Here is a 14,827-nt window from a genome sequence, read left to right as displayed (position 1 = left end):
ATATTTATGTATGTATATGTACACACACATGCACATGTCTGCCCTTACTTTTCTCTCATTTGAACTGCTATGCAATGAAGTGAGATGCCCTTGCCATAATAAGGGTGAACACCAGAGGGGAGAATCCCCACTGAACCCCAAAGCAAAACTTGCTCTTGAGGAGCTTCCTGAAGAGGCTGAATGTCATGTGAGAGCAAGCCGTGAAGTGGCAGGAGATGTTGAAGGAGGAGGTTTTGCATGCATAGCCTCCTTGTTCAGTCTCAACACCGCCCTCCCTCTCCTTTGGCCTGTCGCAAACATCCTAGCTCTGTGGGTTTTGGTGGAGGCTGGGGAGCGAGTGCAGGGTGACAAGGCTTTTCTGTCTTGGTTTCTGATGCATTGATTTTATTAAAGCCAAGAAGCATGCTGGGTATTTACAGCATAGCTTGGGACATCTTCTGTCAGACTTGTAATGCAGAGAGACAAGCTCAGTGCTGCTTGGCTTCTGGAGAGCGGGGGAAGGGATTAAATGCACTTTTCTCCATTGATTTATGTCCTACACTGAAAATCAACAATGTTCTCTCGAATCCACTCAGCTGTTTGAAAAGCAGCAGCCTGTTTGGTCAAGTGTGTGGGGGGGAAAGTTCTGCAGAAATCCAGCTCCTACTTGGCGGGCAGATGACAAAGATATAGCTGTTTTGTAGGGACCGTTATATTTGCCTGTTAATGATGGCTTTTTTTGTTATCTGTGTATGCTAGGTGGATATGTTGCTCAAAACTTTTTTTTTTTGCTGCTAGAGAGAGCAGCTGTTTTGGAGGGGAGGAGACAAATGCTGCTTTTGTTTCCATCTGTTGAAGCTGGGAGGGGCAAATGAGACGGATTAATGAAACAGGATGAGGGAGGATAATATTCATCTGTGTTAGATCTCTCTAATGGGATCTACCTGAATCTCAGGTCTTACTGTGTCCAGTGCAGCAGCATTTCCTGTCTTCCAGGAAATATTTGAAAACCTTGTGTTGTAATGAAGAACTGAGCTACTGAAGTCCCAGTGAGCTTGCAAGCATGGTGCTCCTCATTGTGAACTTCATAATCATTGCTGTCTTTACTTTCAGTCTTAAAGAGTGAGGGCAGCATCTTATCCCTGTTTTTGCAGGAGAGAGGTATAGAAATTAGATCTTGATGAGGTTATGTAGGTAGCTTATGAGAGAACTTGGAGATGAAGTCAGAGCTCTCAAAGCACAGGCTACCAGCCATGCACGTGGCCTGCTCTTTCTCTTGGGTCTTAGAAATCTGTTCTTAGCTATTCTTAAAGGAAAGGTTTTTATACTGTTTTCCTCTTCCAAAGCTTTCCTTCAGCTCCAAGTTGCAGAAGGGGAGTGAATTCCTTCGATTTGCAAGTAGCTGTGCATCACGGACTTCCGTGTGTGAGTATGCCTACTTCTAGAGAAATGTGCGGTAGCCATTTAAACCTGCTGAGGTATAGCTGTGTAAACTAGCTGCGGTCCTGCTATCTGCATAGCCACGGCAACACACAGATCAGTATGGGATACTCACCGAAGTATTTACTTGGCTTGGGTGGTTTTATAGCTGTTGTGGAGTTTCAGGCTGCCTGTGTCACTCTTTTGTTGGTACTCAAGAAGGTCAAATGAAAGCACTTTTCTTTTCTGAAGAGCAGAGGTATCCTAGGACATGGACATAAAAGTGTAAGTATGACCTGTGTATGTGTGAAGTACTATAGATCAGAACAGTCATGTGTATGCACACATGTAAAACATCTCTCTTTTGGTGGCTTTGCTGAGAGCAACAACAGTAGCGTGGGCATTTCACTACAGCATAAAAAAATGCCCAGTTCTGGCTTGTTCAATTCAGTAGACCCACAGATGGTCGAAGCCATCTTCTGCAAATTCCTCCCCCTACTGCCATTGGTCCTTCTTGTGGTAACTGAGGGGTTTGTCTTCATGGCTGGCAGCAAGGGGGCTGCAAATGCCACTTTGTGGCTGGCTTGAAACTAGTCTGAATGTGTCCATGTGAGCTGCATCCACTGCAGTCACTAAGTGTAAATACACCCTGTTTGCTTGATTTGGCCCTTTCTCTAGTCAGTGAATCACAGATGAAAATGTAAGATGGAATTTATTTTTAGGATTTTTTTTCTTTTGTAGGAACTCGGAGACCTAGTCAGAAAGGGAAAAATGGAGCAAACTGAAAATGTCCTACAGGACGGCTAAAGGCTTAAATTTTGCAGCTTACTAGCTATAAATGACAATAAAGATAATGTACATATGTGAGTTTATTTATCACTTGGAAGAGCATGTGTGCTCTCTCCAAGAGTCTGTCTCTAGCTCCTGAGTGATGAGTCTGATTTCTTTTTTTCATGCTGAGTCTTTACTGCCTCCGAACTTAACTGTTTTGACACTAGAGAAACCCTCTTGTTTTCCTCCAAAGGTTTAAAAAAAACTTTTTAATATATTTTTGTTCGGAGTTAGCAGTACCTCATCCACATGACTGGTCTTCGCTATTAATCCCAGCTGATGGTAGGGAGGGGCTCTTCTGGGAGGCAGCCATGTGGTGAACATTGAGCACAGTGTTTTCCCCCCCCTCTTCTCTCCTTTTCTTTTCAGACGTGCAAAATTGTTCTATGCTGCCGTAGATGTGAACTCCTTGCCGCACCGCCTCTGTCTCGTCTCTTCCAGAAACTCAAGGGCCTGAATTACGAGCAGCGGAGATCTAAGATCTCACTGAATCTGGATGGAATATGGACAGGGAGATGAATAGCAGAAGGAAAGAAACAGTGAAGTTGGTTATTTTTCTGGCACATGGATGCAATTACACTCGGTGCATTCCAGAGGCGTTCCTTTGAGTTCTGTGCAGGTCTGCCTGCCATTCCTGGGAGAAAGGAAAAAAAGGGAGGAAAAGTCCCTCTCTCGCCTGGAGACGGAATGTCTGCACTTTCTATCTTCTTTTTAGGTAGGTTGGCTTTTTGGTCTTATTTTCTGTTGTTAATCAAACTTTCATGTGCCCTCTCTGCACAACAAAAAAGATCATTTATGGTGAGCTAAAGAAAGGGATTTGCAAAGAAAAAACTTATGTGAAACTCTGAATTTGGTGCTGTCTGGGTTTATTGTTCATGCTTTTCTTGTTGTTTCAATTATTGGCAGGTTGATGACCAGAGATATTTAAAAAACTAGATGTGTTTTTAGGAGTGGTGGTTAAACCCATTCCTTTTGGGGAATGTATGTTTTTGATTTTAAAAAGGGCAGTGTTTTTAAGCAATGGACTAGTGAGGGGTTTTAACCTCATTGGGAAAGCAAGGTGAACAAAATGTCTTTGTTCCAGGCATGGTGTCAAGTTTGTTTAACTGTTTTGCTTTGCTCAGGCATTTAATGTTCTGATTTTAAAATAAAAAGGGGTTATTGTTTGCAATAGATGCCTCAGATGAGAAACAGATGTGCTAAAGTGCAAGAGGGAGTAGGCTGGGGGGGGGAGGATGGGAAAAGAAAGGAGATAAAGGGAAGAAATGAAAGGGGGAAGGTGGAAAAAAGGGGGGAAGAGGGCTGCTGAAAGAAGGACAAGAAAAGAGTGGTGACTGAATAGGAGGGAGGAGAAGAGCAGAGAGCAGGAAAGAAGACAGTAAAAGGAGGATAGTGAAGGCAGGAGGACTGAAGGGAGAGCTGTTTGTTAAAGCCATGGCCTCTAGAGAAAAGGGGTTTGCAGCCGTGAGGTCTTTAAGGGGGCTTGCCTACATGACTGACTCGGAAGCAGCCTGGGTCTCGGCATCTCCAGAGGCACTGTAATGTGATGAGTGAGCTTCTGTCTCCGTTCTGCTCACCAGATCGCACTGACAGGCAGGCAGCTTAGAGAAATCTGTTGTGGTTGGGCAGGGGCTATGATTCCTGGGTTGTCCCTTTCCCCAGGAACCTGAGGGCATGTGCGAGTGGGGATCAGGTCTTGAATTCCCTGGGAAGAGTTAAGTTCCTCAGGGTGATGGGGTGGGCACGAGCAGTAGAAATAAAGGCTTCAGATGGCTTGCTGGAAACAGATGCTGCAGGGGACAGCCGGGTCCACGAAGGCTCACAGGTGTGAAACAGACTAGCCAGATTGTTAGGTGTCCAAAAGACAAGGAAGCATCTGTAGAGCTGCTGAATATATTGCAGAGAAAGGGTTTTGCTCCAGGGACTGCTGTTAGCATAAGGTTTCCTCTGCAAGAATCTGCGAGGGAGCTCGGACGTGCTGCAGAATCCGCAGGGGGAGTGCAGGCAGCACCTCATCCCCCCTGTACATTTGCCTTGACAATGTGTCTTGATGTGGTCGTGATACTTGAAGACACCAGCAGCGAAGACAGAGGTTAGAGCAAACGGCTGGGTTCCTGTAAGAGGTGTCTGGGATGATCTGTCCCACAGAAATGACAAGAAAAGTGGCTCTGCAGAAGCTGAGAAACTAGGGAGGGTTGCTTACCTTGGTGAAGAAGAGGAAGGGCACCTGCAGTCTTCCATCCACTCAACCTTCTTGAGTTGATGACTTTGCCTCACGGAGGCCAAATGTTGAAAGGCTGGAGCAAATGGCATAAGCTCTCTTCACAGAAGAAGCACTTGTGGCTGTAACTACAGCTCATGACTCGTGCTGCTTTTATCCAGGAAATACAATAAGCTTTTATAATCGTTCTCATTTCTTTGGCATCTGGGATTCTTCATAATGCTAGTATACCCAAAGCAGAAGACATGAATCCTGTGCTGAACCCATGAACTGAGTTTCTCAGCCTCAGCAGTGGCAAGGGGCAGGGCATTAAATGGTTTTCCAAAGCTCCTGGCAGAATCCAGAATGTTTTGTCTCCTGGCACCACGCTGTAGCTGTGGAACTGCCCTTTCTCTTGCCTGCTTTGTACCTGCCTTGTCAACAGACGGCTCTAGTGTTTCTGCTCTGAGTCCAGCATCATTGACCGATATTAAAAGGATGCTCCAGGAAAGAGTCAAGTGTTGCGGCCCCTGTTCCTGGATTGTGCCTGAGAGAAAGCAAGGAGGCTGGAGAGTCTCCTTTGCTAGCTAGAGAAAGCCTAGTAGCTTTTTCACAGGAAAATGGGGGAAAAGCAAGCAGCCAGTGGCACTTTCACTTCTTTAAGTGGAAGACTTGCATGAAAGAGGCTTTGGAGAAGCCAAGCAAACCTGAGAGAAAGGTAGACTGTTTTGGTTTCTCGTTGCTGCTAAACATGTTTATAGCACGGCTAGTGTATACAGTCCTTGCCCTGGAGAGGTGAGCAGTGTAACAGGAAGCCAGTTAGGTTTAAGGAGAGTTTTAAAATGAGACAAGATGAAAGACTTTCCTATGTATGGATAAGACTCATGACCCTGCTTGCTTCTGTTGCAGAGGCTAGGTGAACGAAGCAGAAAGGTGTGAAGGTAATACGTGCTAGGATGTATGCCTATGTGTAAGCCTTGGTGACACTGATTCTTATCTGAGTCCGTAGCTGGTCAAAATTTTGTTTCAAACTGCTTATGTAACAAACTGCACTCTTAAAAATCAGAATGGAAATTTCCATGGGAAATACCCAATTCTTCACTTCCGGGTGTGACAACTTACAGAGAATGCTGACTTTCTCAGTAAGAGCTAGCAAATATTTTCATTTACATAAATGTTTTGCCTAATTGATTTAAACTGTCAGGTGGTAGTGCTCTCCTTTGCCTTCTCCCATCTCCCCCACTCAGTTTTGTGTTTTTTAATGGAGCGTCTATTAAAGGAGAAAATTCATTGTTGGGTAAGCAAATATTTTCGCATGGGTATAACTTGTGTGCCTGGCTTTTTCACTAGTTTTACTCTTTTTTTTTTTTTTTTTTTTTTTTTTTTTTTCCTCCCCCCTCTGAACTTGTTCGCAAATGTATGAGCCTTGACCCTCTTCAGAAACTGATGGGTTTAGAGATCCAAAGGAATATAAGATGTGCCAAACCAAATCAGCTGTCCAGCTTTCTGGTGTCCTGCTACTGACACTGAACCCTTGCACTGACCTTGTGTTAGGGGCTGCTTACCGCAATGCCTGAATTGCACAAATCTTGTTTAATCTGAAGAGCAGGCAGCCACTTACCCACAGAGATGTTTCCACTTACAGAGAGGAATGGAGAAGAGTCTGTTTTCATTCCTCCACAGTTAACTTCACAGCTCCATCAGTAAGTGCAAAGTCTTCATGGGCTCTCTAAATCTGAGGGGCCAGCAGAAGGTAAGGAAATCTGCCCTCTGAGATCAAGAGCAGATGCGTTGGGAGCCAAGTCAGAACTACCACTGTATGCAAAGTCTTTGGGGCGTGACAGGAGTAGGATATAGTGACTGTGGGGAATCTCTGTTGAGGCTGCTGAATGCAAATATACCTGTGGCTCTGACTTGCGCATTTAGTCTGCCTTGTGATAGTCTGATAAAGATGTGTTCAGTATGAGAATCTGTATTATATGTGGCAACATTCCTAGAGTGGATGGAGCTGTAGCAGCTAAACTACCTTTTATTTCTGAGCTCTGCCCTCTAAGCTCTGAGATGAAGGTCTCCCTTACAGTGCTGTCCCAAGGGTAGATAGTTACTGCATGGAACACCAAGACTCTGTCTCATTGTGCTGGGAGAAGGTTATGGTGCAAATCCCTCTAGTGCCTGTTGGCATGAGCAATTGGGTCTGACAGCATGCATTTGCCTAGGTATTCACCAGAAAGCTAGCTTGAAAAACTCCTGTAATGATACGGAAGCTGCTTTGCAGCATTCAGCAGCGGCAGGTCAGCCTGGGGCTGTGCTGGTATGCTGACTCTCAGATGTCTGAGACTGGGCTTCTCTGCTGCTCTAAGAGCACAGGCAACCTGCAGTCTGCCCCATCACATCTCCTTGAGATCTGTCTTTCTCCTTAACCTTCCAGCACCATGTTCCAACGCAGCCAAGTCTAAGAATGACGGCAGTATCATAAAAATCTTCATTACTCCTCCTAGTGAGGTTACCGGGAAGTTTCTCGTTGATTTTTTAAAGGGACACTTGTGTCTGAAAACTAATAAAACGAGAAGGAGGGACTGTTTTAAGCAATCTGACAAGTAAGCTGATGGATCTTATGTTCCTGCTGATTTTTCAGGTCCTTCCCAAATTGCGCAGGGGCTATTGTCAGTGTATATGACACTTATCTCCTGGTTTTCTCAAAGCTCCTTGTTTGTTGGCTTAGCGTGTTTGCTTCATGATATATTTAGATTAAAGTTTGGTGGGGCAAGAATTCTGTCCCATGTTTATACAGCACTTGACAAAAACAGCCTTAGCCTGGGACTGGAGCACAAAAAGAACAAATCTATAGCTGTGAACAGGGTTTTTGTAGAGGATTACTGTGCAGTTTTTACTTTTTTGAGTCTTTGCCATATGAAGGAGCGCTAATAATTACTGCTGGTGTATTTAGCTCAAGACCGTTCTCCCAAGGATAGCTTCAAATCATTTAATTCTAATATCTCACTTCTGGCAGGAGAATGCCAGAAGTGCTCAGCAAAATCACCAAGTGAATGTAAGAATCGGTCCATTAGTCCATGGTGTGAATTTACTTCTATGATGGGGCAAGCAGCTTTTAAGTATTATTGTAGAGGAGTGTACTACTAAAGGAAAGGGAGCGAAGAAAAGCAGTGTATTCATTTGACACTCCAGGGGGAATTCAAAGTAGCAAGACATAATTGAGTGAGTTGCTGTCTGGCAGGGTATCAGGGTTAACACTTTTGAGACAGACTAAAATTTTTTTTAAAGCCAGAGATGGTTTATTTAAAAATAAATTTCAAATATTTTCCATCAAGACACTTGACAAGAAAAGCCTATTTTTTTCCTACAATGGAATTTTTTTTATATGAAATAGTTTCGGTTTTAATGTTAAAATCCTGTGTTTATAGTTTGAGGTTAATTTGGTTAATTTTTCTCTTTTCTTCCCTCTTTTCTTTTTCCACTTTGGGGGGGGGTGTGGGGGGAAACCCTAACCTTACAAAAGTGAGGAACAGCAGCATGTTGAAGTTTAAGAGCTGAAGTACTGAAGATGGATTTTAATCATTTGAAGTAAAAAAAAAAAAAAAAAAAAACCACACACCAAAAAAACCCCCACACTTAATTTCCCGTGGAAAACAACTGGTCTTTTTTTCCATTCTGCCTGTACTGGACCTTGTCTCCTCCATATAGAATTGGTGGTCTGTTTGTGCTGGGGTACTCTGGCCCACTTCAGAAGGACATTTTGTGTAACAGCAGCACAAGCTTCCCAGAAATGCTTGTATTGCACAACTGGCTTGGAGATATTCTGATGTTTATCCTGAGGATAAAAACAAATGCCCCTATTTTCCTCAAGGCAAATGCACGGCTTTATAAGGAACTTAGCAGGTTTGCAGTCCGGGATTTGTTTAAGTTTTTAGGAAGTGCCTGTAAAGAAATGTAAACAGTCAGTCTGACCAAGTCTCGTGTGTATTTGTGAAAATCTGATTTGTGTGTGTGATGCTAAATGATTGTAAGGGTGTCTAGTACCCAGTGAAGAGGGGTGTTGCTGGCTGCTTTCTGTGCTTTTTCTCTCCAGTTGTTTCTGCAGCTGTAATGAAATCATAACTTAGATTTTTAAGTAGTCCTGTGCCTTAGCTTAGGTGGCAGCCATTGCATGTATGTGCACATCAGTGCGCAAATGTAATGTATTTTATACGTACAGAGAGAAAGCTCGTTTCTTGAGTGTTCAGAATTGCCTGTCTCGCATGCACCACTGTGCTACAAAACAGAGGCTACTTTGGGTGCAGTGGGAACTTGGCAGTGCCCTGTCTAAAAGGTGAGTGGGTCTTTTCTTCCCCGTACTGTTGGTTCATCCATTCTTAGAACTGGTTAGCTTACAGAAGTAGCCCCACAAAAAGCTGAGGGTGCAATCAGGTCACTGAAGGCTGTGAATAGATAATTAAAAGACAAAATAATGGAGAATGCAGAAATGGTGAGAGTGAGAAACACAACAATAGAAAATGTGCAAAGTGAAGGGAAGTCAAGTCAACAAAAGCAAGGAAGATGGAATATTTGGCATCTTGTTCATCTGTTATACTCTCCTCTCCCTCCCATCTGATTCTCCAGTATTACTGAGTGGAATGATAAGGAGGGAACAGAGCTCTAGTGCTAACAGCACGCTTCCGCCAATCAGGGGATCAAACCTTCCATAAAACATGCCTTCTCTCTGGGCAGAAGACAGAAATTGTATTGCAGTAGTGACTGGGAGCTCCAGCAATGGGTTAGCACCCGAAAATAAAGATGGTCTTTTACCCCGAGAGCTCACAATCTAAGTTCTGGACAGAAAGCAGCTGAGGTATCCTTACGAAAGGTGGGTACTGCCCTGCCTCAGCACTGCCTCAGTGCTAGGTTTTCTCAAGCCACTTTATTTTTTAGTGTCTCAGTTTTTCCATGTGACAAATTAGGGAGAGTTCCTTCTTCTTTGCAACAACCTGTCAAGAGCGGTGAGCAACTGTAAAATGCATTGAAGGTGGTGAGTACAACTGGAGAAGATATTGAAACAATTCCTGTCCTTGCCTGCTCCCTCATCTTCTCTCAAAAAGAGTTAGTTATAAAAAGCAAATGTTCTAACTCAGCATTTGTCTTAATGGGCCAGACCCACATTTGTGGTGTCAGAACTGCTGTTCTGCAAGAATCAATATACATTAAAGAGTATACTTTCAGCCTGGCTTTTTTACTCCCCTGTAGCTGATGTCCACATTTTTGTGGCTGCAAAATGAGTATGGAGCCTTAATATGCGTGCCTTGTTTCTGAGTTTGACTAGGCAGAAGGGTTGAAGTTCAGATTAGTGCCTGCAGTTTAATTGCCTTCGGTAGGAAAAGGTCAGTGAAAAATTCGTTGTGCTTACAATACACATTGGTAGAAGGGAGGCTGCTGTCCTGGAAACAAGTCTCTTGAAATGGAGCGTGCACAGTTAGAGGCAGTGGATGACTGGCTGCAGACTGCATTTGGTCTGCCATAATGCTGCACTGCCACTACTTTTGTAGCATCTCTTGTGATAAGTATTACGTGACTTTTTTTATCAGTTTCTGGATAATTCATTTAATCTTGCAGTGATATATTGGTTAGAGAAGTATACACAGCATATTTTAGATGAGGAAACTAAGCCACAGGTGGGTGCATGCTCCCTTATGATAAGGCAGTGCTCTTGCTGCATGGGTGCAAGCCTAGCAGTGCTTTTGCTCAAAGGCTTTTTCTGTAGTGTTCTGTTCTAATATATCCTGGAGCACAGGCAGAAGTAGTGATGATCAGATCAGCTGCTTTACCGGAGTATCTGAAGGTAAAACCGAAAGCAACAGGTCAGGCAAGCATTAGGGACTGTTTAATGTAAGGGGCTGGGAATCTGGATTCAATTCGCTGCTCCGTTTTAGGTCTTGTCAAGCCATGCAGGTCCCTCTTCCCCTCCTGCCCTCCGCGCTGCCTTGTGCTTTTCACTTGCCTTGACTACTTAGGCTGTAGGTTCTTTTGGACAGAGGTTGCCTTTCCCTATGTGCCTGAACAGCATTTAGTGCAAACCGGGATGGTAAGAGGCCTTTCCAGAACTGGAATACAGAAAAAAAACAAGTGGCTGTGTTCCCTTCCCCCTTTGTGCCTCAGTAAAAACATCAGGAAGAGGTGGTTTTCCAGTACGCGGAATATTTATGAGATGCATGCTGGCTGAGTCTCATAGCTCAGACGGCTAGGCTGTTTTTTTGCGTTTTAAAGCCTTGATAAAATTTTAAAGGCCGTAGAAGTCTTTAATATAAAGATGAACTTTATCTGGAGGATAGGGCTGCAAAGCACCAGGAAATGGTGGGGCGTGTTTGTGTGTGTGTGTGCAGGCGGGTAAGTCTTTGATATAGCACAGCAAGCCTTGAATATTGAGCTAAAACAGAGTCAGGCCCTTCTTTTTTTGTTTCAGAAAAAAAAAATAAATTGCAGGGTTTTCAACCTTGAAGGCAAATTACTTTGTGACTTCATTGTTTAAATTTAGGTTTTGTTTTGCAGGGGGGGATCGTTAGACTTCAAGCAAAAGCCTTATAGCCCAGGGACTGTCACTTCTGATTACTTCCAGTGACACTTCCAATTATTTCCAATCACAATTCCAGGGACAAGGGGAAAAAGGAGCCACATTCTCCACCATCAGGCCTTTTCTGAACAAAGGACCGTTTATCAAACCTCTGCAGAAAAGGAGGTACTGAGCCAGATTCGGAGCTCTATTATGCTAGGGTAATTCCAGAACAAATCTGCTGAAGTGAGACTTAAGACCAGCGTCTGGTAGAGTGCTGGGAATCCTGTGGTGGATCCTGACTTGTTGGGTAATATTAAGGAAATTGCTTCATTTTCCCCAGGCATTAACTGGCACTAGGACTCATTGCACTGCAGCAACATGCGGCTTCAGTGAATGTCTGTTAAATGCTCTGATGAGTCTTGTATGAAATTAAGAGCATGTAAAAACACTGTTTGCAGAGAGCCAAGAGGCTTGTGCTCAAAATGGGAAGTAAGTCTCTGCTGATGAAACTCGATTGACTTTAAGGTAACTGTGAAGTGAAGAATTTGGCCCAGAGTGTTTTATCCAAGGGTAAACCAGGAGCTATGAGCTATTTGCTTCAGAAAGACCCCCTGGTACTGAAAGGCTGGAGGAGGCAGAGGAAAGACTCCTCAGGGTTTGAGCCTTCAGGCAGGAGTTGATTCTGCTTTTTACTAATGGCGGTGTCAGGCAATGGCTGACTCCGACTGTGTTGTGGTGTGGCTTTGGAAGAGTGTCTGTATTTTTGTTCGATTCCAAATCAGTGACTTGGCATTATCTTTATTCCGAGGCCTTCAAAGCCATGCTGAGCATCAGCTCTGAAGTTTGCTGTTATCCATTTGTCTGGAGCAGGCCTGTTCCACAGCAGTGCCCCCCACTTACATGACTGAGGTGCTACTTGTGTGAGAGCTCAGAGCTAATCCCCAAGACTCTCAGCATTTCACCTAAGTATCTGTTTTAGTGGATCCATCCAATCTGGACGGATGTTTCAACAGTGCTGCTTTGTTGTGCTCTAATGTGGTCTGTGTTGTGGGCAAAACCCATCTTCATTTTCATTGTTTCAAGCTCTTGCTTGGAGACAAAGGGGATTTTAACATGACAAAGCACAGTTCTTCCATCGACAAATGTTGTAATTTTTTCCAAATGGGGATTGCAAGCGATTCAGAGGACTGTCTGGTGAAAGCTGTGTTCAGGATGTCTAGGTTCCTTTCTTGGTTTGCCAGTGACTCAGTGATGTAAGTAATTCCAGGCTCCATTTTTAAGTGCCTGTTTCGAGCGTCTCTATTTCAAGCGGTGAACTTGTGTAATAAAGGAGCAGCGCTTCTGAAAATGTAACTCCAGGGCCGCATGAACTTGACTGGGTCAGCCCAACAGTGTGCTAAGCCTGGGGCCCTTGAAGTGTCTAAAGTTTTGAGATGCATTTGAAAATGTTGGTTTCAGCTGCTGTGTGCCTCAGCTGCTCCTCTTTAAGTGTAGGAGCAGTCACAAATGTAGTAACCCTCCTACAGATGCGGTGCTGCAAAAGTGTAAAGTGGTAGCCTGTTAAGATATGCCATGTACTAGTTTGTGGGAAGACGATGCTGCAGACTTTAAGTTCTCCCATCGCGGCCACTCTGGCAAATGCATCCCAGTGTTGGTTGGCCTTGTCAAAGCTCCTTCCGCTTGGCCCAAAGTTGCCCGTGAAGCAAACAGAAGATTTCTGCAGTTGTTAGTTAATTCAGATCCACTCTGACTTGGTATAAGGAAAGCTGAAAACTGATGTCATTTGCTCTGGAGGTAATGATCCTGTGTTGCACAATACTTCTTCCTCTAATTACATGAGCTCCCACTTTTTCCTTTTTAGTAATACCCTGAGCCTATTGCTTCCACTGTGGGACACCAATGAATGCACACCCACTAGTAAGCAAAGGCACTGAATGCAGCAGAGGCTGCAGTTCTTTCTCTAGCATGTTTCTTTTTCAAGTTGTTGGCATCTTTGTTTTTCCCCCATGTGCTCTTGACTTAGGCGAAAGCACCAGAGGAGAGGAGCAAAGCCAAAATCAAAACATGAATGAAACTGGGGTGTTACTGTGCCAGACAGAAATGTTCAGGATGACACTTTCTGGGTTATAAGTGCTCTGAGGCAGGGACCATTTCTTTGAGCAGCGCCTACAGCACTGCAGGCTTAAAAGCTGGTGTAGTAGTCCAGACTGTGTTAAACCTAGTTTTATTCCTGCTTGCTGTCAGAACAAGCCAGGCACCAGTTTAGCATCTATGCCTGTGAAGGCCAGGCAAAATGCTTCTACAGCGTAAACTCGTGCAGTGACTAAGCAGGAAAAACAGGAGTCTAAAGTGTTCAGACAGCATCTAAACAATTAGATGAGGTGCTGAGGATACTTGTTTTTCATGAACTTATATGAATTAGGTGTGGCCTGAACAAAAAGCACTATCTGTTGGCAAATTCATTATGCTTTGCTGAAGGTCCTTACTGCTGACGAGCCCCACAGTGTAGTTAGCATGCAGGGACTTGTCAGCATCTCTGGATCACAGCACATGAAGCCACAGAGGAAAATGCAACAGAAATTTATCTTACAGGCATATTTGAGAGTGCCTTGATATCCTAGTATACACACAGTTACAGGCATTTTAAAGCAGTCTTGTAGAAAGAACTCTGTCTTTCTGCAGAGATGGAGCACGAGGAAATGAAGGGCGGTGCTGAGGATTGCTCGAGGGTCTGTATATCAGAGGCCAGAGAATTTCACTCCTGTTATCCTTGAATTTATTTTAAGCTCTTAAGTAAAATATCTCTTCCAGAAAGGCAGTCAGGCTTGGTTTGAAGGCTTCAAGTGGTGGAAAGTCTCCCATCAAATGGTCACCAAGATTGTGCATCTTACTAACATGAATGTTTCTGGCTTCGAGTCTTACTATGGTTTTTTCCCTCTCTCAAAACATCTGCTGTTTCCTCCTCATGAAGATATTTATGTTGCAACCAAGTTGTCTTGGTCTTTCCCATGAGCTAGATGGACTGAGCTCCTTCTGCTTCCCCTTTTATTTAATGCTGGCTTTGCTTACAGAAAATGAGTTGCTGTGGCATGAAGCAGCCTTCTGCTGCACCTCAAAGGGTGCAGCAGATATTTCTGCCAAGATGCTCAGAACAAACTTAGGACTTTGGATTTCCAAAGGACCTGTGCTTGAGCCTTTCTGAAAGCGGTATGGTATGAGGGCATTTTCAAAAATCCCCTTGTAGTTGGTTTTAATCAGTTGTTTTTCATTTAAAGAGATATCTATTTCCTTGATTTAACTATTGCTCTCTGGGGGTTTTCTGAGTATGCTCTTGCTTTATTTTTCTCAGCTCCTGGAACAATTTGTATGCTAAAGCTTTTTAAAAGGAGTTAAAATAAAGGTTGCCTAGATGCATATTCTTTCTCTCCTCATTGCGCCCTCTCCTTCTGTTTAGAAACATCTTTGGGTGTAAAGATGGGGAGAGGAGTTGATAGCATTCATGCATGTGGAAGGATTTGTTTAACTGGCCAGTTAAACAAATTACACAAGATGCCAATATTGTCTGTGTCCCCTATTAGTGCTCCTCTGAGAGCTCCTGAACACACGGACTGTTCCCAGTTGCTTTTACAGGCTCTAACTGAAATAGAAGAATTTCAAGTGAAAAATAAAGCTTGCTACAAGTGATATGTTATAGCTGGAACAAAGATACCGGGCACTTTCCGTATACTTTAAAAGCTGACGCTTAATGGAGGCAGTGTTGGGCTGAGGCACGTTCTTTATTTTCAGAGCCCCTGCATTTCCTGAGTAGGAAAATCCCTTGAATGCAAATCTTTATCACTTTGCAATGCCATGTGATG

The 14,827-nt window shown here is 43.8% G+C and overlaps 1 protein-coding gene across 2 annotated transcripts in view; it reads left to right on the top strand.

Moving 5' to 3' along the window:
• Positions 1-2,496: 2,496 nt before the first annotated feature.
• The window catches only part of CLMP (CXADR like membrane protein), a 51,834-nt gene continuing 39,503 nt past the window's right edge, over positions 2,497-14,827 (top strand). Inside the window, exon 1 of one of the 2 annotated variants that reach the window (XM_026099252.2) lies at positions 2,497-2,944. In XM_026099252.2, coding sequence (XP_025955037.2) covers positions 2,794-2,944 — 151 coding nt within the window. In that variant the 5' untranslated portion in view covers positions 2,497-2,793. Of the gene's footprint in view, positions 2,945-4,156; positions 4,322-14,827 lie in introns of those variants that run through there. The other variant, XM_064524289.1, reaches the window with a different exon arrangement.

Source organism: Dromaius novaehollandiae, chromosome 21, assembly GCF_036370855.1.
Source record: "Dromaius novaehollandiae isolate bDroNov1 chromosome 21, bDroNov1.hap1, whole genome shotgun sequence".
NCBI lineage: Eukaryota > Metazoa > Chordata > Aves > Casuariiformes > Dromaiidae > Dromaius > Dromaius novaehollandiae.
Note: the sequence above shows the minus strand (reverse complement) of the source record. Positions and strands in the feature narration are given on the sequence as shown.